The sequence below is a fragment of the Lissotriton helveticus genome, chromosome 9, assembly GCF_964261635.1.
Source record: "Lissotriton helveticus chromosome 9, aLisHel1.1, whole genome shotgun sequence".
Lineage (NCBI taxonomy): Eukaryota > Metazoa > Chordata > Amphibia > Caudata > Salamandridae > Lissotriton > Lissotriton helveticus.
The window spans coordinates 1,128,423,213-1,128,444,639 of record NC_136070.1 but is presented as its reverse complement, the minus strand read 5'-3'; the positions used below and the strand labels follow the sequence as shown (position 1 = coordinate 1,128,444,639).

General features: G+C 43.1%; 1 protein-coding gene across 2 annotated transcripts in view; it reads left to right on the top strand.

Moving 5' to 3' along the window:
* The window catches only part of PRICKLE2 (prickle planar cell polarity protein 2), a 257,614-nt gene that overhangs the window by 104,973 nt on the left and 131,214 nt on the right, over positions 1–21,427 (top strand). For both annotated transcript variants that reach the window (XM_078661544.1, XM_078661545.1), the window contains one exon: positions 12,545–12,731. In XM_078661544.1, the coding sequence (XP_078517670.1) occupies positions 12,545–12,731 (187 nt within the window). The remainder of the gene's footprint in view (positions 1–12,544; positions 12,732–21,427) is intronic.

The following is a 21,427-nucleotide window of genomic DNA, read 5'->3' as shown; positions in this document are numbered from 1 at the left end:
CTTAAACTAAGACCAGTTCTAAAATGTCTCAGATTGAGGTTAAATCTCTATCCACAATTATAGACAGTTGACAGCAGTGATCTTCAGAGACCAAAGGAAAAATGGCTTTTTGCAAGAAAATAGCTATTTGCTACATTGCAAAGAAATCAAATAAATAAATCCCTTCAATCACTATGCATTTGTGCATTGTGTGCAAAGAACTTTATTTCTGCAACATGAACTGATATATGTTATCAATCAATCAGGGTTCTTATAGAGCACGGCTAATCACCCGTTAGGGTCTCAAGGCACTGGGGGGGTGGGCTCTGCAGTTTAGTTGAAGAGCCAGTTCAGTTGAAGAGCCAGGTCTTGAGGTCCTCCCTGCATTGAGGCAGTGAGGGTGATTGTCTGTTATGTAAAGGAAGAGGAAGAGAGTTCCAGGTCTTTGCAGAGAGGTAGGAGAAGGATTTTCTTCCATCCGTGGTCTTGTGGATCAATAGGATAAGGCCAGTGCCAGGTTGGTGGAGCGGAGGTGTCTGGTGGGAGTGTAAAAGGAGAGGCGGTGTTTGAGGTATGCAGCTCTTATGTTACGCGCCACAGACTTTCTGCACTGGCAGGTATATGTGCATAATTTTGATAATTCTCTGGTGATATTGATGAGGTGTTTAAAAGAAATAAATTAAATCATGGTTCTAATAATAATAATAATTGTACTGAAGGAGGATTGTGTTCAATTGTGTGCACCAGCATAACCATTAATATTAGAATTGCATGCTGGCTTATGCAGGTATACATTCCATTCCTTAGAGTATGTCTGCATGCAGCAGCATGTACGTCTACTATCAAATGGTATGTCGGCTCATGTAAGACAGCCTGTAATCTAGCCTTCAGTTGTAGTGTCCAATTAAATGTCATTAGTCTCTTCACTATTACTACCTGTACAAGAAAGTTAAAGTTGCTCAGCATGAAATGGCATGAGCTGACATTCCTTTCACTCTCTCACTTTCAGAGTAATGGGGAGGAGGTGATAAATACATCCGATTCTATAAGTAAGTTGTGTGTGATACCTAGATCTACCTAGGACACAGATTTGTTCTATCTGCACCTTCCTGAGTCCTGACCAGGGTTTCCACTGGTGTGACTTTGGCATTGACTCCGTGCCATGCCCTTTCTCTCATCTTTTTTCTAGTGCTCATTTAGGGTTCATTTTGCGCCTCATCCACCCAGAACGCACTTACAACCTTGATGTTGATAGATGCCTCCTCACACATGTCCCCGAAACACTTTTCTCTCAGCACACGGGCCATGCAGGGAGTAGGCAACTTTCACTGGAATGCAGAGTAATACCTTCAGTGTCCGTAACAATTTGAGCACAACTCGTCCTAATACATTTATTCTATGAGACACCTCCTGAACTGTTCTCTAAATCGAATGCTGCATTACCAACTGTAAGGATCAGCCACAGCATTCCATGTTGCACTAATTGGGTTGTCAGCATTTTAAAAAAAGGTGTTCACTAGACCTATTGATATTCATTTATCTTTCTTAGAAAGATGGAAGGCAGAATTGGCCTTGCCAAAATCCAAACCCCTCATCTGCAGATCACAGCAAGCATCAGCAAAATCGGTAAAGGTACTCAGACATCTTATCACAGAACAGCTATGTATCAAGCATTCTGTGTTACTTTTATAAATTAAGACTTGTTCTCTTTTCACCTTCTGCTTGGCTTATTTAAGAGTTCTTTAATGATGTGCATCTCACACAATTGGGCACAGAGCAACACAAAGTCCCAATTAATGCACAAAAATAATGGCATTATAAGAGGAGGCTTCTCCAATGAGCAGATCTTCAGCTACTGGTAGTTCTCCAGCTCTCGACACCTAAATCACAGGATTTAAATAATTCCAGGGCCATTGCGTGACTGGTTAACCCTGAAGCACGAAAACGTAATTCGAAATTGTGTAACAGAAAAGTGCACATGTATGTCGTCACAAGATTGCGCATTCACTTTACCTTGTATTGCGTCTTCGAACTGCTATGAGCAGATTACGGTAATGAGAAACAGGGGAGCAGTATTGTACTTTGTAAATAAGTGCAAATGAGATACTGGGGAGATCCTTCTGTAGGGCTAATACTATAGCACAGCAGGTTTACGTTTGTATATGTAGGCAAGCGCACTCACTTGCGCATGCACAGACGCACTTCATGATCCTAAATTTGCACGGATGGGACATAATGCAGACACTTCAAATCTCCTTGCTCATAGAGTTTCAAATGCACATTAACACTCTCCCTGTGCTAATTCCGACTCCACACCTTAATGAATTACAGTAAATTCATACTGGGGAAAAAGATTCTTTCCATACCCTATTGGTCCATGCATCAACCAGTGTCGTCATTACTTTTTGTCCTCCTTCATTTTTGCTTTGAAACCCTCTTCTTTTAAAAAATATAAATGTACCATCTTCTTTGTACTTGGACTCCAGTAACAATTCTGATGGGTCTTGTGGGGAGATTGGAAAGTCTCTACTCATGTCTGTCTTGTTCTGCCTAAATGGTACTTTACACCACTACAATTCTCACTACACATCACGGGAGACACACAGGCACATTGAAATTTGAACACACTCATGCAGAAATGCATGCATACACCAGTATAGGAAAAAAATATTCAGCTTATTTTGCTTTCTTGCCAGAAAGGCCTCCACTCCTTCTCCATGTCAAACGTAAAGGCAGGAAACCCCACTGAATAGGACTGCAGAGGTGGGACCAAAATGAGAAGAACCACCCCAAGTCATCTCCCAGCTTCTAATAGGGCTTTAATTCTAGCCGTATCAGAAGTTGGGACATGGCTAATAATCCTGCCTCTGCTGTTATGCCTATCTTCCAATTGGATACCAGGATACACTGTTTTGCGCCCTGACACCCCTGATTTTCACAGGCGTACAGTTCTGATTAAGACATGTGCAGTACGGCTGTTCAATTCATAGATTGTGCCTGTGTAAGAGGACATAGCTGAATTACACCCTCACACATGCACAATCCAGACATGCACCTCCAAATTGCCATAAACATAAACATCCATCTGAAGATAAATGCTTCAGCCCCACCAAATCCCTCCTCCTCCTGTAATGAGCGAGAGAGCTACTATGCACACAGGCACAATGCATAAAAACACGATCATGTTCAAATGAACGTGTTTTCATGCACAATGCCAGTGATGCACGGTTGTCTTCTTTCACTCCGAGCTTACAGAGTATGTAGCTCTTCGCGAGTGACAGGGCACCTTGATACTGAGCCGCCGCCAAATAGTGCTCTTTCTGGCAAAATGCACAGGTGCAATGTCCCTTACGGATTTACTACCTCATAAGAGTATAATTCAAAGTTGTGAAGAGGAAGAAACCAGTCTGTTCATTAAACCTCCTCAGCATCTGTGAAGAACCGAGTCTGAAAAATGGCACCTTGAAATGAACAGCAAAGATCGCTATCGACACTTGTCAGAAAAACAGATAAGGAGCGAGGTAGGTTCCAGGAAAAATAATCCTGGAAGCCCTGACTAATATACGGTGCTGCTCTCACGAATTACATGTATGGGACTGGGCACGAGAATCTGTGAACATAGGAACATACCAATCATGGAACAAATCGAGATTAAGGCCCTAAAAAGACACTTGCAATGACCCAGGACTGGACAATAGCAAATGATAATCATTGTTGAATGAATAATTATCCACCCATGTATTGTAATCTATGGATTACAATCAAAACAAGTTTTTCATGCAGTAGTTACCAAAAAAACTGTCATCAGAATCCAGATTTACATATGTGACACCTTAGTAATCCAGATTTACATATGTGACACCTTAGTTTGTGTTATATGTGATGTAAATTGGGAATCAACATGATTTGGTAATATGGCCAAAATGAAATCTCCAATATAAGGCAGGTGTCCACACTGCTGTAAATGATCCAGTAATCATTTATGAAGCCGCCATGCCCTCTGGCCATGGATGCAAAGCCCTTTTCCAGGCTTCCTCAAGATCTTGCAGCGATCCCACAATGACACCACTCACAATGTGAACCCTCCCACCCCATGCCCCCCAAGGACAGAGATGTGAACATTGACAAAGGTATATGGATGTTTGCAAGGCCATAGTATATTTGTACACGTCAAGATATCTTCTACATATTTGTGAGTATAAGCTGAAAAGACACTCGCAGTAATTGGCCAGAAAGCCTCAAACTACCTTCAACCACATCTCACAAAGTTAACAACCATGGGTGGAGGTTAATTTTTGGTTTAAATTTCACTCTTGCTGGTCACAATACTGGAATGCTAAAAGCAATGGTGCATATTCATCATTACTGCCTATCATCTGCATGGTTCTAAATCAGAACACAATTGATAGACTGCAGAGAATTTTCCTCTAGAAATTAATTTATGTGAAGTTCAAGGAGCTAAGCACCATAGCAAACTGTACTGCTCCGAATGCTCTTGTTTCTTACAAGAATAGACACACCACTACAACCAAGCCTGGCCCCTTTGGACATCTCCCTCCAGTCTGATTCAATATAAGTGTTTCAAAAGGCAAATATATTTAGGGAAATGTCTTGAACTACAAGGAGTTCCAGATGCAAGAAAGAAATGAACGATTAAACAAGAGTATTTCCCGACCACTTACAAGCTGCTTAGTGCCCCTTAGGGCGAGAATACTATTTGGTGCCCTGCTGTTGTGAGCGCTGGTCGCGCGCCTTCTCTGCTGGCTATTTTTAAAACTTCCCGTTTTTTCTCCATTTTTTGTTTATTTTAGTGCCTTCTCCCCTGCTTTTAAACGCTCTTTCTGGCCCCTACCTTGCACCTTAAAACAGGAATCACCACCGCTGTTTGGCGGGTCCGGGTTTCCGGGAGGCGGAGGGTTTGAGCGCCATTTTGCCTTGGGAGGAAGCGCGAGCGCCATCTTTGAGCGTCCAGGTCACCTGGGACGCCGAGACGACGCTATTTAGGGCGAGCTGACCGGAAGGTGAGCCTGCTTAGTGCCCCTTAGGGCGAGAATACTATTTGGTGCCCTGCTGTTGTGAGCGCTGGTCGCGCGCCTTCTCTGCTGGCTATTTTTAAAACTTCCCGTTTTTTCTCAATTTTTTGTTTATTTTAGTGCCTTCTCCCCTGCTTTTAAACGCGCTTTCTGGCCCCTACCTTGCACCTTAAAACAGGAATCACCACCGCTGTTTGGCGGGTCCGGGTTTCCGGGAGGCGGAGGGTTTGAGCGCCATTTTGCCTTGGGAGGAAGCGCGAGCGCCATCTTTGAGCGTCCAGGTCACCTGGGACGCCGAGACGACGCTATTTAGGGCGAGCTGACCGGAAGGTGAGCCTGCTTAGTGCCCCTTAGGGCGAGAATACTATTTGGTGCCCTGCTGTTGTGAGCGCTGGTCGCGCGCCTTCTCTGCTGGCTATTTTTAAAACTTCCCGTTTTTTCTCAATTTTTTGTTTATTTTAGTGCCTTCTCCCCTGCTTTTAAACGCGCTTTCTGGCCCCTACCTTGCACCTTAAAACAGGAATCACCACCGCTGTTTGGCGGGTCCGGGTTTCCGGGAGGCGGAGGGTTTGAGCGCCATTTTGCCTTGGGAGGAAGCGCGAGCGCCATCTTTGAGCGTCCAGGTCACCTGGGACGCCGAGACGACGCTATTTAATGCTCGCTGGTAGCGCGCAGCGGTAACGCGCAGCGGTAACGCGCAGCGGAGCGCCTTCCCTGCGCCTGAGTCGTGCCAGAGTCCTGCCCGTCTGCGCTCGTCCGCGTCTCGGAGGCGGACGGGGCTGGACTCTGGCTGTCGGCGCTTGTAGCTTGCTTGTCTACAGGTTGCTTTCTTGTAGCTTGGGGATGTTGGTGTACAGTGCTGCCACTTTGTATGCCTTGCGCCCCTCTTACTCGGCCTGTCCTGTTCTTTTTCCTGGTGGCCGCCGCTTAGGCAAAGGTTGCCCCGTGTGCAACTGGCACTCAACAGGACCACCTACCTGTGCTCATCCTACCCCTCCCCAACATTGTCACTGCGCGTTGCTTAACACCAGGTCCCTTCCTCGTCACACCTTAGATATTTGGGATCATCTCACGCAGTCCAAGATCTCCTGCTTATTTTTAACTGAGACTTGGTTGGGAGTGGGTTCGGAACCTGATATTGCCTGTGCCGTTCCGCCCAACTATACCATTTTAAGGAGGGATAGAACGGAGGGAAGAGGTGGCGGGGTGGCCCTTATAGTGGACAAGGCTTTCGTTTGTTCCTCCTTTGCGGTCGACAACATTGCCGGCTGTGAAGCCTTAGGTTTTACGCTCCACGTATCGGCGTCCCAGACCTGTACTGGCATTCTCCTCTACAGACCTCCTGGTCCTATTGGGTCCTTTTTTGAGGATTTGCAGTCGGCCCTTTCTGTACCATGCATGCGCTCGGCGCATTGCATGCTACTAGGCGATCTAAACTTTCATATGGATTGTCTTACTGACGCTGATGCCGACAAACTTCGTGATATCACGGCGATGTTAGGGCTAGCCCCTTTTATTCACAGCCCCACTCATGTGAAAGGCCACACGTTGGATGTCATATTTTCCTCTAGGCCTATTGAGGCGTCCCCTCCACTCCCGGTCCTGTGGTCAGATCACTATCTGCTAAACTTTGCCTTAATTCTTGATTCTAAAGCTAGCCAAAGGGCTTTTAAGGTAGGGTTCCGGCAGTCCAGAGCCTTCCATCTTGTGACAGCTGAAATGCTCTCTGATGCTCTTGGCCAATACCCGTGCCAACTGACCGGGGATCTGGAAGCCGATTTAATCCTGGTCCAGAATTGGATGCAGGCAAGATTCGAGGAGCTGGCCCCTTTGAGGGCTGCTAAAACCGCCCCTGATCTTAACTCTGCCCCTTGGTTTTCCTCCACTCTTCGCATAATGCGTCAAGAATGTAAGAAGCTGGAAAGGCGCTGGCGGCGCAATTATGAGCCGGTGGAGAAAACGAAATACAGAGACGCGATAAAAGCGTATTATAAACAGATTGCCTCAGAAAAAAAGAGTTATCTTGAACAGAGAATCGACAAGGCTGATAATGTCAGCCGAGAACTCTTTAGAGTTGTGAAGGAGTTTGTGAACCCAGTGGTAGCCACTCCTGTTCACTCACATACGGAGGAATGGATTAAACAGTTGGCCGATTTTTTTGTGACCAAAATCCTAAAGATTCAGGCCACCTTTCCATCGGTGGACTCCCGTATGGCTGACGCCTTTTTAGACCCCTGTAGGGATGACTCTGGGCCCACATTATCTGTTTTTCCTCAGCTGCCCTGCGAAACGTCGCTGGAGTTGCTATCCCGACTGAAATCTGGCTCGCCACTGGACGCCTGTCCGGCGCAATGCCTGGGCAGGGTGGCCCCAGCGTTGAACAGCTTGCTGAACCCCCTGCTGAATCTTTCATTGAGCTCGGGGGTTGTCCCACGACAGTGGAAACATGCACTTATCCTGCCGTTGATTAAGAAGCCTCTGTTAGACCCCCTGCAATGGGCTAACTATCGTCCGATCTCCCTCCTCCCTGCTCTGGCGAAGGTGTTGGAAAAACATGTTCAGCTCACTCTTTCCACCTTTATTGAAAACAACAATTTGTTGCATGACTCCCAGTCCGGCTTTCGTGCAAATTATAGCACGGAGACCGCTCTGGTAGAGGTCACGGACACCATCAGGGAGATACTCGATCAGGGGGGACGGGCGATGTTGGTCATGTTGGACCTTTCGGCGGCGTTCGACACCGTCCCACACGCAGGCCTTCTCTCAAGACTCAGGGAGATTGGTCTGCGAGGGACGGTGTTGGACTGGTTTCAATCCTTTCTTGCCGACCGCCGACAGGTGATCTGGGCTCCGCCGTTCTCGGCGGAAATGCCTGCGCTGGAGGTGGGGGTGCCTCAAGGATCTATCTTGAGCCCCACCATTTTCAACATTTACATGGCCCCTCTAGCGGAGGTAGCGGAGGCGTTCGGGGCCCGGGTCATCTCATACGCTGATGACACCCAGCTTTTGTTCACTTGCAGGAAGGGTGAGGTCTTCAACGGCGGCAGAATTAAGGACTGTCTGAGCGCAGTCTTTGCGTGGTTCCAGCGGCACAGCCTGAAATGCAACTCAGACAAGTCTGAGCTGCTCTTCTTTGGCTGTGCCCCAGACTCGGACTGGAAGTCGTGGTGGCCCCAGGACATGTTCCCCCCCTGAGGCTCCATCAGCTCAGGTAAAAAATCTCGGAGTGGTGTTCGACGTTGATCTGTCTTTTCGTCCCCACATCCTGGGACTTGCAGGGAAATGCTTCAGCATCCTCAAGATGCTTAGAAAATTTTTGCCCCTGCTCTCTTTGCAGTACCGCAGGAATATAGTTCAGGCGTTGGTGGGATCACGCCTGGACTATGCAAATGCGCTCTTCGCGGGCCTACCTAAATATTTGTTATCTAGGTTGCAGGTCATACAGAATTCGGCGGCCAGAGCCATCTATGGCCTGCCGAGGAGAGCAAGAGCCTCAGTGCTCCTAGCCAGGCTTCACTGGCTACCAATCGCGGAGAGAATTAAATTTAAACTCCTCACATTGGCGTTTAAAGCTCTCCATGCGACCGGCCCTTTCTATCTGAGGAAGCGCACTGCTTTCTATGTGCCACGGAGGTCTCTGCGGTCGGCGGACCTGGCCAAAATGGAGGTGCCTGTGGTCAAACGTGTGCGGATGGGAGGTCGCTCCTTCCAACACGTAACAGCTTGCCTGTGGAATGCACTCCCTCTTTCCCTTCGGAAAGCAAATAATCTTTTGGCCTTCAGGAAGGAGCTGAAGACTTTGTTTTTCACCTAGTAACCCGCGTTTCTGCAGTTTGTTTACCTTTTGGTTTTTCTGTTTTTAGGGGCATCTTTGCTAAAGCGCCGGGACACCCTCTGGGGTAGCCGTGCGCTCTAAAAGTGTGCCTAACATTAACATTAACATTTAGAAAACTCCTGAGAGTAGAAATATTTAGTCTTGGTTTCAATTGAAATTCTGCTGCAGCTTCTTGGTGATTTAATTATACCGGATGAGCGATTGCTCCTCACGCTATCCACTCTGGTTCAGCTCCTCAATCTTTCATTGTATTGAGTACTCCGAAGTGACAGAATGGAGGCATTGTACTGGTGAACAAAACTTCAATACATAAGTAAGTAAAAGTGGAGAGAACAAAAAATGAGTTTGACGGGCGGGATTTCTGTCAATAGGTGACGTATACCCCATCCACATTATTACAAGTGCCGTAGGCCATAATGACTAATCAACCCATCCAACAAACTCTAAATAAGAGCCTACATCGAGGCAAACCAATAGCTAGGTGGTAACAATTTATGTATAAAATAAGAAATGGAAGAAACAATAATATTAAAGGGACAGAGGTAAAGTTATAAAACTATGCAGTTACCATAGACGGGAAGAAGAAGCAAAGCAACAACTTCCATTCACTTAAATATGAAGCAAGTTGGAATGTAATCATCTCTGGATTGCTAAAATGCACATTGCAAGAGAGGGCTAGGTCAGGCAAATGCCCCGCCTCATGCAGGCTAGAATTAATCAGTTGGATGTCCAAGAGCTCCATTTTTCTAAGGTACTGGAGGCTTGCGAGTTGACTTTTATTTCAATGTTAAAGTCCCTATTTTGATGACCTTGGTAGATAATTTCTGACGGTTTAGGGTTATGTTGTGGACATCTTCCAAGAAGGAGGTGTATTGTTCTGGTGTTTTGCAATCACTGTCACTGTGAAGGAGTTATAGCATTGGTTGAACAAAGTACAACAGTAGCTTTGAATACATACTTTGCAATGCATAGTGCTGTGTCTAGATTCCAATTTGTAGTAGCTCCATTATTAATATATATTTTATGTTGCTATAATGAGAAACATGTGAACTGTACCAGCCTCCCCTGAGTCATGATATCTGCAGAACACTTGCATTGTAATACAAGCTTGTCTTTACAACACCCAGTCATTGATTTAGTAAAGTACATCACAAATCACTACATTGTTATTACTGGAAATATAATGATTCATTAAATGTATTTCCCAAAAATAATATTAATGTGGGTGTTGGGTTTACTTTTATAATCTCTAATGGTTTCAGAGCATTATATAGTATGCTACCCAAGATAATTCATGGGTTTAGAGCATGAAACCAGCATGTTACCCAATGGTAATCTGCCTCAGATGGGTCAAACAACTTTGGCATTATGTATATATATGACTATTAACTAAGCAACATCTGCACCTGTTGTTTACTTAAATATAAATCACTTTTTCAATTGTTTCTTATTAAAAGGCTCCATATCGCGTGTGCTACCAAATACGCATACAAATTATTAAAATTGGTTGAACTGACATGGCCTTTAATATTGGATTTATTACATGTTTGATTATGCTATGAGTTTGTTTAAATAATTATGGGTTGTGTAAAGTTTGGTTTTGGATGTATTGTTTGTTAGTTTGGAGTTTGTTGGAATTAGTGGTTTGGCAAATGAGTTTGTTTTGTGCACGCCGACCAACAATGTATGTTTTCAGCCTTGCTAAACAGATGGTGGTGAGTTACAACTAAAAATATGTATTGTAGTTTGCTTTTGCCTGTCTGCGTGTAGAACTACTACATTCCTGAGCCAAGATTTCTGTGATATGGTACCTTTCATGACAATACATGGCCACAACTGGGATGGCTATTGCTTCAACCTCACCATTGGATCCACTGCCCATTATTTCAACTTGACCATTACATCAAGATGGCTTCTGTTTCCAAATATTGCTAGGAGTAAGAATAGTATGTCTAAGCAGTGAAAGTAAATGTTAGGTGGAAATATCTGCCAGGTGTAGATAATGGTCATTTGTAAGTTATAGCGAATTTTAAATAATGGTAATGTTGCAAATGTTGTGCACTGGGGCCTGTGCCAGGGTAGAAGCTTTGTTCTGTGTTGTCAGGTCTGAAATCAAAAACAAACACTACCACCCTTGAAAGTGCAAGACCTTTCAAAATAAGCCCAATTCCCTTAGAACACAAAATAAGTTAAACAAAGGATAAAGATAACAATGGAAGTATTTGTCAAATACAATATGTATTAAAAGCATCAGCACTGATTACTCATTGAAGAAATATCTTGATATGTGTGTACCAATGTGTGAGGCACCCAAAGTACCTGTTTGCTGCCAATGATCACTTTTTTATTGATTTGCTACCCTTTTTTATTTAATTGAACATTTTTGTCATGTGATAAACATGATCAAATACATGCACATCATCAAGAAATTTATAGAAGAAATATGTATTTCACCATTTCCTGCAAGGGTTGATTTAATATTATATTGTCAGTACCATGCTTTTGAATTGAGTGTCACTTTTTGGGTGATTTCATTTTTTGGAACCCCTGCATCATAACGCTAGTGCTTATGCAGCAAGGCAAGGCCCTACCTTTCATACATGATAATGCACGCAATAGGCCACCATGACTGGCCTGTTGTTTATTGACTAGGTGGTATCATGTTGGAAATTCTTGGCTTAATGTGGGCATCCATGGATAATTGATACCAATCACTAGCATAATGTTGTTACTGACATAATGTGGTAGCCCTTTGGTTCAATACAGACATCCTTGGCATGATGCCATCAAATGAGCCTCATGCCCTAGCACAATTCTTAGCCTGGATTAAGAAGAATAGATGACCCTTACATCTTGCCCTGTTGATGCTAAATCATGTTCCAGGATGTGACACTTTTAACTAGTCCAATTAATCCATCCACCCATGTACATATTCATCAGTTTTACCACCCACTCATCCACCTATTCACTCTTTTATCTATTAACACTAATCCACCCATAGACCATTCCATAAATGAACGCATTCATGCAACCGTATCTTCAATACATTCCTCCTTACTTCTGTTTACTGAGCCACTCATCGCCCCATGTACTTGCTCACCCAGTCATCCCACACTATGTCAATCACTCAGTTATCTGCCCATGCTCTCACTTTCACCCATTCAATGAACCATTGTCTCATTATCACATTCGTCCATTCACCCATCAACAGAGCCACTCATGCAAAATGTATTTTGCCAGTGCTCATGTAGGTTTTAATTGTTTCATATTTGTACAGAAAACAGCTCTTCCAAGAAAGGTTTATCCATCTCCAGTCATTGGGTGTGGTGTTTAAGACTTCATTAGTTGAACTGGTCAGACTGGAGTATATCTGCTCTAATACAATAGTATACCTCATTTTAAAGTCCTTTGCTGGATAAACATAAGAATCCCATTTCCATCTAACCCCACATGAAATAGAAGAAAGTTGAAGCTGGCATTTACATGACAACTTATTGGCCCTCTTTCTTGCACAATGACACCTTCTGATTGGCTGGAGACTCATCAATGTCATGTAAAACTGAAGCGAGAACCTGCAAGCACTTCTAACCACTTGCTTTGATTTTCCTTATTCTCTTTGTAAATGGCACTTGTAGGCTCTCTACATCTTCTGTATCTCTCATCCCTACTAATGGACTTAATTTTCCCTTTTTTCCAGATCATTTTTGCAGATGAATGTACGGAGGCTGAAGGGAGACACTGGCATATGAAACACTTTTGCTGTTTTGAATGTGAAACTGTGCTCGGGGGCCAGAGATACATCATGAAGGAAGGAAGACCCTACTGCTGCAATTGTTTTGAGTCATTATATGCAGAGTACTGTGATACTTGTGCACAGCATATAGGTAAGGAGATACAACAAAGGTATCATCAGCTGCCTTTTCAACTGCAACCTTTTGATCTGAAAATCTAGGATTCTAAAACCTCTTATCAAGAATTAACAGATAAGATCCACCCTTCATCGAGACAATCCTTTGATCTGGTCCCTAAACCCTTAAGAATGCCTGAATTAGTGAACTGTGAGTGTCTGTCAGTTGCTGAGGTGGGAGTGATTGTTGTCTCTTGAAATCTTTGTGATTATTGGCCACTCTTTAGTGGAAGGTTAAGTGTGTCTCAGATGCAAACTACTTCACTTTGTTTTTCAACAGCTGTTCTTGAATACACACATTAACTTATATCAAATGTCTAATATTCCTTCTACAAAGGAGCTATCAGACTTTCAACATTTCTTGCATCAATTAATTTCTGACTTTAGTCGCAGTTTTAGTCTTGCAATTTATTTATAATCTGCATGAGTAATGTTGTTGATGAAATGTTTAGGCTTTTCTACAAGGTCCACCTGTAGTTCTTTTAGGAGCAGTTACAAAATGTTTTTCGGTTTTGATATTTTACAGAAACACAGTATATTGTTATTTTTGTCCTAGTAATTTGTCTTTTTTCCACAATGTAATTCCTGTTGTTAATAAATATTGAAGTGCATCAATAAAATCAGATTTTCTATGTAGATTACCACAATTATATAGTACACTGTACTAAAGCATCTCTATACACAGTGAACGCTTGCCTTCAGTAATTCCCACAGGTGAGTTTCAGGGTCAATCTGAATTTTTCATGTGTTAGTTTGCACACAAATTTAGAAAGGTAGGCTATTCCTAGGTGACCCGCCGGGATGAAGAAGCTTTTGCCTCATCTCCTGGTCAATTAATAATAATATTAATAATAATAATAATAATAATGGTCAATTAGAACCTCAAGGGTTATAATAAAACTGTTCTTAATGGATATCAAGATTTAATACACATTGGCAGCAGAGGTTTGTCTTTCATATACCTATCGGATTGGATAAAAATGTGTTTAAGTACACTTCGAGGATATTTATTATTAACTCTGCACTTTAACTGTATTCACTGTACATCCATGTTTGTAAAATGCACACGGTGCAACCTTCTAAGGAGCCCTCTGGCGCCAGCATTGTGTGCGTAATCTCTTGTATGTAAAATAGTTATTTCATTCAGGTCCAGGTAGAGTTAGTTACTATAATCCTGTTTGCGTTTGAATCCTGCCCCCATGATGAAGGGTTTCAATGCTGAGGAATACAATGATTACTTACCTCAGTTTCAAAAGGTGGTCTACTGCGGGGTTCAAAGTGAGATTCGCACCAAGCCAGACAACCGTGTTTTAGATTCATAAGTTGATATGTTCTTTGGACTGAGCAGCAGAGAGAAAACAGTCTTTCATTCTTTAGTTATTTAAGTTAACGTGGTTGAGGAAAGCTCTATGTCGCTTTGAATATTGGAACCCCAACTCTGCAACATCCTACCCTTCACCTGCACACCATATCAGACTAGTACAGTTTTGTTGTTGTTTTACCATATTGTTGACTCAAAAAAACAGCATTTGGCTTGCAACATTTCGCAGAAAAGAGCTGACTGTGCTGTTCAAAAAGAGACTATTTCAAGTACTACAAGGTCCAAGCATGTGGTTTCAGATACTCTAGGAAAGTGCCTCTTTTTGCATGGTTGGCACCCACTTTTTGGCTGATGTGATTTCGAACTGTAAGTGCAATGGGTCCCTTCTAACCAGTTTCTCAGTGCCATATCTCTTTCCCAAAATACTGGACCATGATTGGCACAACTTCAGCTACTCCTGTAAGTGCCTAGTAAGTGGTACCTCTAGTAGCTAGGGCATTGGGTACTGAAGAGGGTCATCTGACACTGCAGCACTGGTTGTGCCACCCCAAGGCCCCCTCACCAAGGCTATGTATTCTAACATTGCAGGCTGTGTGTCTTGCTGCAGGAAAATCAAGAGAGTTGACATGGCACACAGCCATGTGTGCCACACATCCCCATGCACTACATTAGATATTGATGTCACCCGTTCTGCAGGCCTTTAGCCCTAAGGAAGGGCGCACTATATCCTATGTGTGGGCATATCAGCATGAGGAGATATGCCCCTATAGTATCCAGACTATTCCTTGATGTTGTAAGTGAACAGGGAAGTTATTAAGGGTCCATGGGCTAGATTCTTGTCAACATGAGTTTCCTAGCTCTATGATGTCTTCACTTATTTCTAAGCTGTTTCGTTCCAAGCATCTTGTCTTACTAAACCCTCACTGATGCCAGTGTTGGATTTATTGATACATTCACACAGGAGAGCCTTTTAGAGGGTCCACTGAAACCTAACCAAACACTAGGGGGTCCCTGGCCAGTTTTCCCAGCCTGCCACTGCCAGACGTGTTTCTGACCTCATGGGGTGAGAGCCAGTGCTCTCAGAGGACAGACACAATACTGGCTCAGGGTTGGGATTTTTCACCCCTCATCCAGGACAGGATGGCCTTCCAGGGCAGGAAGCTTCAAAGGCAATGCCACCTTTGAAATCCAACCAAGGAACCCCTAGATAGTGGGGGATGCCAAGGCTCCTTTTCTGCCTCACTTTTGACGGGAGGAAAGGTGGGGAAATTAGTTAGATGAGGAGGAGGTTCCCCCCACAGCTGCACCACCCATACGGCTGGGGAGATTAGGTGAACCCCTCTCCTGAAATTCCACCATCTTGAGATGGTGCGAAAACCTCCAATCAGGGCTCGGGTTGTGCCTCTTCCCACAGGAAGTGGTCACTAGAGCCCATTAGCTATTATAGGTCTCTCCTTGTAACACCCCTAAATTCAGTATTTAGGTAGCTCCCTGAGACCTGAACCTCAGATTCGTTGAACCAAAGAAGACCAGGCCAAAAGAAGACATGCTACGCGAGAACAGAAACCCTGCTGCAGAAAGAAAAGGTGCCAAATGCCACCAGCTGCAAAAAGGACTCGACAATCGCTGCTACTGTGTCATCCTGAAACCTGAAAGGACTCCAAGAACTCCGTAGCACCTCCAGCCTTCAAGAAATCACTGAGAAGCTCATTTGGAGTGAAGGTTTCACTCCCCTACACACCACAGGCTCTGATCCCGTGAAGCCCAGTTAGTTGACTTGCTGCTCCCTAATAACCTTGAAGCAGCACCAAAGTAATAAGATATATAACAGCTTTGGAGGGTCAGATTGCCTCTCCACCAAGATTGGAGGCTCCAGTACCTGCCGGAGCCACGGTGTACCAATCCCCAGGGTACCTGACCTGCAACGGGAAAAACCAAGAAGAGTCCATACCGGACTCCCAAAGCACCAGAAGCAAGCACCCGTCGTGGGTTGTCAATATACCCGAGACCCACTTCCTGAGTGACCCAGTTGTCCCACGATCACCTCTTCAAGTTGCCTGCTCCTGTCCACGAGGACCCTAAAGACACTTGACGCCGGGCTGACCTGTTCGCTCGGTACTCGGCTCCACTGGCCCCAGAACTTCCCAACCAGCTGTGCTCCCTCTCCAGGCTCTTGTGACCTCCTATCTGTGTGCAGTGCATTTTCAAGTGGCACCCTACGAATCCAGGACGCTCCTGAATTTCTCCTGCTGGATTTTTGGACCTGGTCTCAACATTGACCTACAACAGGAAGGTGAACTTTGTGAAACCATTGCTTTAATTTATATGCAATTTTCTATTTCTTCCCATTTGATTTCTATGGTGCTTAATTGTGCACAAGTGTGATATCTTTTCCAAACTCTTTAAAATCATAACTCAAACAGTACTTACCTTAGAACTGTATTCTTGGTCTCTAAAAATACATAAAATACTTTACAAATTGGTCTAGGATTTATTCTCGAGTGTGTGTCTCATTTATTGTGTCTGCATGTGAGAACACATGCTTAGCACTACCCTCTGATAAACCTAACTTCTTGCCCATACAACCACAAAAAGAGCATTAAAATTATCCAATTTTACTTCTGCATACCTATTGGGGAATCACTGACTCTCTGCACAGTGTAGTTCGTGTTAGTGCACTATACAAAGAGCCAGCTTCCTACACATACTACGTAAGAAGTTAATTAATATTACCCTGCCAGACCAGGACCATGCATGTAGGAAGAATGTACCCTTCTAGATGTGAACCCTTTCTTATAAATGAACACCTAGCACCAGATTACCTTTAAGTAAGAGATCTAGAAGTACTTGCATTCTTTATAATGCAGCCACAATGCATTAGTCTTCCAAACACAGGTGCTCCAGGCAAGCAGTGAAAGAGAACACAGCAGTAGAAATGTTTCGATAGAGGCAGCCTTGAACTTAAAGCACAGACTGTAAAGATACTCTAAACCCTAAAGTTTAAAAAGGAAACATATATATATATATATATATATCCCAGTACTCCATCCACCTCCGAGGAGAAAATGGCACGTACACATGATTGGCATGTATGAGGCTAGTTTATTATATTTAGGTCTCCCTCGACCCCGCAGTAAAAGAGAGACGCGTTTCGCCTACACAGCAGGCTTTATCATTCTATATATATATAAATATAAGTATAAATATATATATAAATATGTTTTTTTTAATGTGTTGAATCTTTTAGATGCTTTCTCAGGAGAAAGTCAGGTCATCTCAGAGACAGGTGTGCAAACGAGCACTAACTGTTTTTGCGTCATGTAATGGCTTTAAATATCTAATCGGTTATTTTCTTGACTTTGGGTGTATTTTCACATCTATGCTGATTGTGTCCTATTGGATGAACAAATTGTTGCCAGGGAAGATATCACTAATGTAGAAGAAGCAGCTCTGTAGTTCGGAGGTGCTATAAATACCATATGATGTGGCAGTTGCCAAGGTAACAGTGCATTTTGTTGTGAACAACACTGCAAGAAGACGTACGTTCAGGCTGCAGTATATTTAAGCGGCAGTGCTGCCCACCTACGAAGAATGGATCTGATTCAAGCAAAAGGGAACACTAATGTGAAATTAATGTTAATGGAATGCACAAATGCTTTAACCACCTTCCAGATTCACTGCCTGTGTAATTGATGCAAGGTGTAAAACTAATGGGGTTTGAAAGCACCCCGTGTCCTAAAATAACATTGGATCAACTGCAGCGCAATTCCGGTGTGAAACCAGGAGCTTATACCTGCAAAAATGAGAATGCTTCTGAGTAATGCAATGAAAAAATGGTATACTCTAATAAGGGAAAAAACAGCTGAGAAAACCAGGGTCAAGACAATATCAGATAGTGTGTAGAATCTCTGTTCACTAACTAAAGCCAAGCAAATCAGACTAGTAAAATAAGAGGTAGGCTCATAAATACAGATGATAAATACCGGAATCAAAGAATCCAATGATTATGGTTCTTAATTGCCCTTATACTTATACCTTGATGCAGGGTGCTGCAAGGAGTTGCTTTGTGTCTTACTTGTAAATGCTCTGTCATGTTGGTAAATCTTTCTATCAAGACAGATAAAAATAGGGTTAGTCCAGTCATTACTGGTAAAAAAGGATAATTCTGAGATGAATACACCATTCATTGAGGTCTTGTACCCTAAAGTAACTATAACTTGCCCTCGCACCTTGCATTGTGTTGTCATCTATTATGTTATTTCAGATGTTGCAGTGATGTTATCAATGATGTCATAGAACATGTCATAAGTGATGTACTATGGAAAGTAATTAGCAGTGCATGGCATGGGCGTTAGTTATAGTTACTTTAAGGAATGAGTTATAGTTACTTGAAATAACTATAACTGGTGAAATTCAGTGGTGCTGTTAGTTTAAAACAATATGCTTTAATAGACACTTTCACCTAGCTATAACTTCCCTTTAACTTTTGGGGTATTCAATGAATGTCTAAGGTTTTTTTTCATTGTAAGATGAGATATAATGGCAATTCCTAACTATAACGTAACGTTAACCATTATTTTTTCTGTGAATTTCTCTGTTTTTAAAACGTAAATTAAGTTATCCAGGCCCTGCACTCAACCTCCAACTGGCACCCACCCCTCAATATGCACAACCTGTGGCAGTGCGCAGAATGGGGCTGCGTGCAGTGCTTGGCTGCCCTATGGGCACCCTACCTCTCTGAATCTTCACAAAACTTTCCTACAAAAAGTCTTATCTACCTTTATTGATGTGGTTGCAGCCAATCCGATCTTATCTCAAGATCTGTTGGGTCTGCGGATCCTCTCCTGTGTGAAATATACAATGTTTTTAACCTTAATTATTTAAAAATGACTGAACACATTTATTCATCAAATCACAAAAAGCAAGCTTTTTCAACAATGTTTGCAATATCTCTGCTGGGTAAAACGCAGTTTGTGACCACCCCCCTTTTTTCGACCCCTGCTTGACAGAAAATTCACCAACTTTCCTTGACGGAGCTGAGGTATATATGGCTTTTGTTAGAAATTGGTTTCTGGTGGACAGATGCACCCTCTCCAAACAGGAACCACAGTCCTAGTGAGGGGAAGTGAGTCATTCACCATAATTTATCCCTTGCTCACCGTCTGGTAGCTTGGCACTGAGCTGGCAGGCCTAACTTAGAAGGCAAAGTGTTGAGTATTTGTTCAATACAACCACAGTAAAACGGTGAAAACACCACAAAAAGATTTCACACAGGTTTAGGCAAATAGCCAACATTTGTATGAATATAAGTTCAAAATGGCAAACGTTTAATCATTAGAAGTTAATATATCAATTTTTAAAGATAAAATGCAAAAACCGTGCTTAGAAACAAATAGCGTTCACAGAGCTAATTGGTCGTGCTGGAACATGGACAAAGCCAAGAGTTCAGGCTGCCCGTGATGGAGCACAGGGCCTGCAGAACAAAAGTATCTTAATCCTAGTCGCCAAAGTTTCTCCATGCAACTACGGTGATGCATCAGTTCCATTTCGCAAAGTGCTGGTTCTGAGTGTGGCAGTTCCAAATGTGATACGCCGGGTTAGCCCATTCTGGAGCGGCAATGTGTCGATCTCCACACAGTGGCTGTGATGCGTTGTTTCTGAAGCGGTGGTTCTGGAGTTGACGCAGCAGTTCCAAATATGATGCACCGATCTGGTCTCTGCAACAGCGGTAATGTGTAAATCTCGATCTTTCAGAATCAGCTGCGCCGGATCCGATCGGCGCAACAGCTTTGATGTGCAGTTTCTGGCAGATGCAGCACTTTAAACTCTCTTCTAAGGGCCCGGGACTGGATTGGCACCATTTGGCAGAATAAGACTTTCAACAAGTAAAGTCCAAGTGCTGAATTGAAGGTGTAGTCTTTGAAATCCTTGAGACTTCAGAAACAGGAGGAAAGCCAACAAGCCCTTGGAGAGTATTTAGATTCTGGTATTTAAAGATGCAAATCCAGTCCTTCTCACTCCTAGGCTAGAAGCATCAGGCAGCGGCCAACACAATAAAGCAGTTCAGGAAAGTGGCAGTCCCTCCTACAGAACAGCAGTCCTTCCTAGCAGAATGTCCTCAGTTCCAGAAGTTTTCTGATTTGGTGATGTTAGAGGTCCAATACTTATACCCAGTCAAGCCTTTGAAGTAGAGAGAGTTCTAAGGGATCCCTTTTTTCTGCCCTGGCTGCAGACTCCTTTCTGGTGGGGTATTCAACCCTTTGTGTGGGGCAAAACACAGTGCTTCCAGGTGTAAGTGTTAGCTCTTCCCTTCCATCCTTCTCAGGATGAACCATCCATGACATACAATGGAGTTACCCTAAAATAATCAGAAGGACCAGGGTAATTAATGATACTCAACAACAGTGGTCCACTCGATGAGATCCACCAAGCGGATAAAGGTTAATGAATAATCTTAGCCTAATTATTTTTCATAACCCACCCGTATAACTCCAAGATGGGGTTAGGTATTGTTTCTGACAGCAAGGGAGAGTTCTTAATATTGCTATAAGTTTAACATCACACACAAAGACAACGCATTTACATGTATACATTTTTCTATATTTTGAAAAACACCCCGTATAAATACATTATATACATTTTATGGTTGCTCTAAAGAAATGTATGAAGGGTGCTCAGAAAATCGGGTCTCGTACATGAAGTATATTAGACTGGAAAGAGAGGAATTAGACCAATTACATGTATCATAATATATGCACAGTAGCCTGGTTGTGTATACTTATTAACCAGCATATAAGTACAGTTTCATCTACACAGGGGTAATTGTATCATTCATAATTGCCCCTATGCGAAAACAAATTACAATTCAGGCTGCATGGAATGCCGGTGTTTCGACCCGGCAGGTAGTAGGGGATTGGGCCACTCTAAGCCTCAAAAGCAGGTCTTCATCAGGACTGGATACCGTTTTGGGAAGGGGAGCAACCTGAAAAATCATTTCCATTATCAAGACTGGGGAATTAATCAGCTCATTAGGGCTAGCTGGCTCCTGGATGGCAGTGGATTAAATCATCCCTAATGCAACTAAATGGTGCCAGTCTTGAAATCATAGTAATGCATCTATCTATTCTTGAAAAAAGAGCCAGTTGATATCCTTGTGAAACAGTGTTGTAAAGTCGGATTCTTAGAAGTGTAGAGGCCTCCTATTTATTATATTTTATTCAGGCTCTCCTTCAACAGTGAGCCGTGAAATAGCAGTCTGATCTGTTACTTTTTTCACTTTAAAAAATAACTTTAACTGGTGAATGTCAGTGTTTGTGTTAGTTTAAAATGTTATATTTAAACTAACGTTTTCA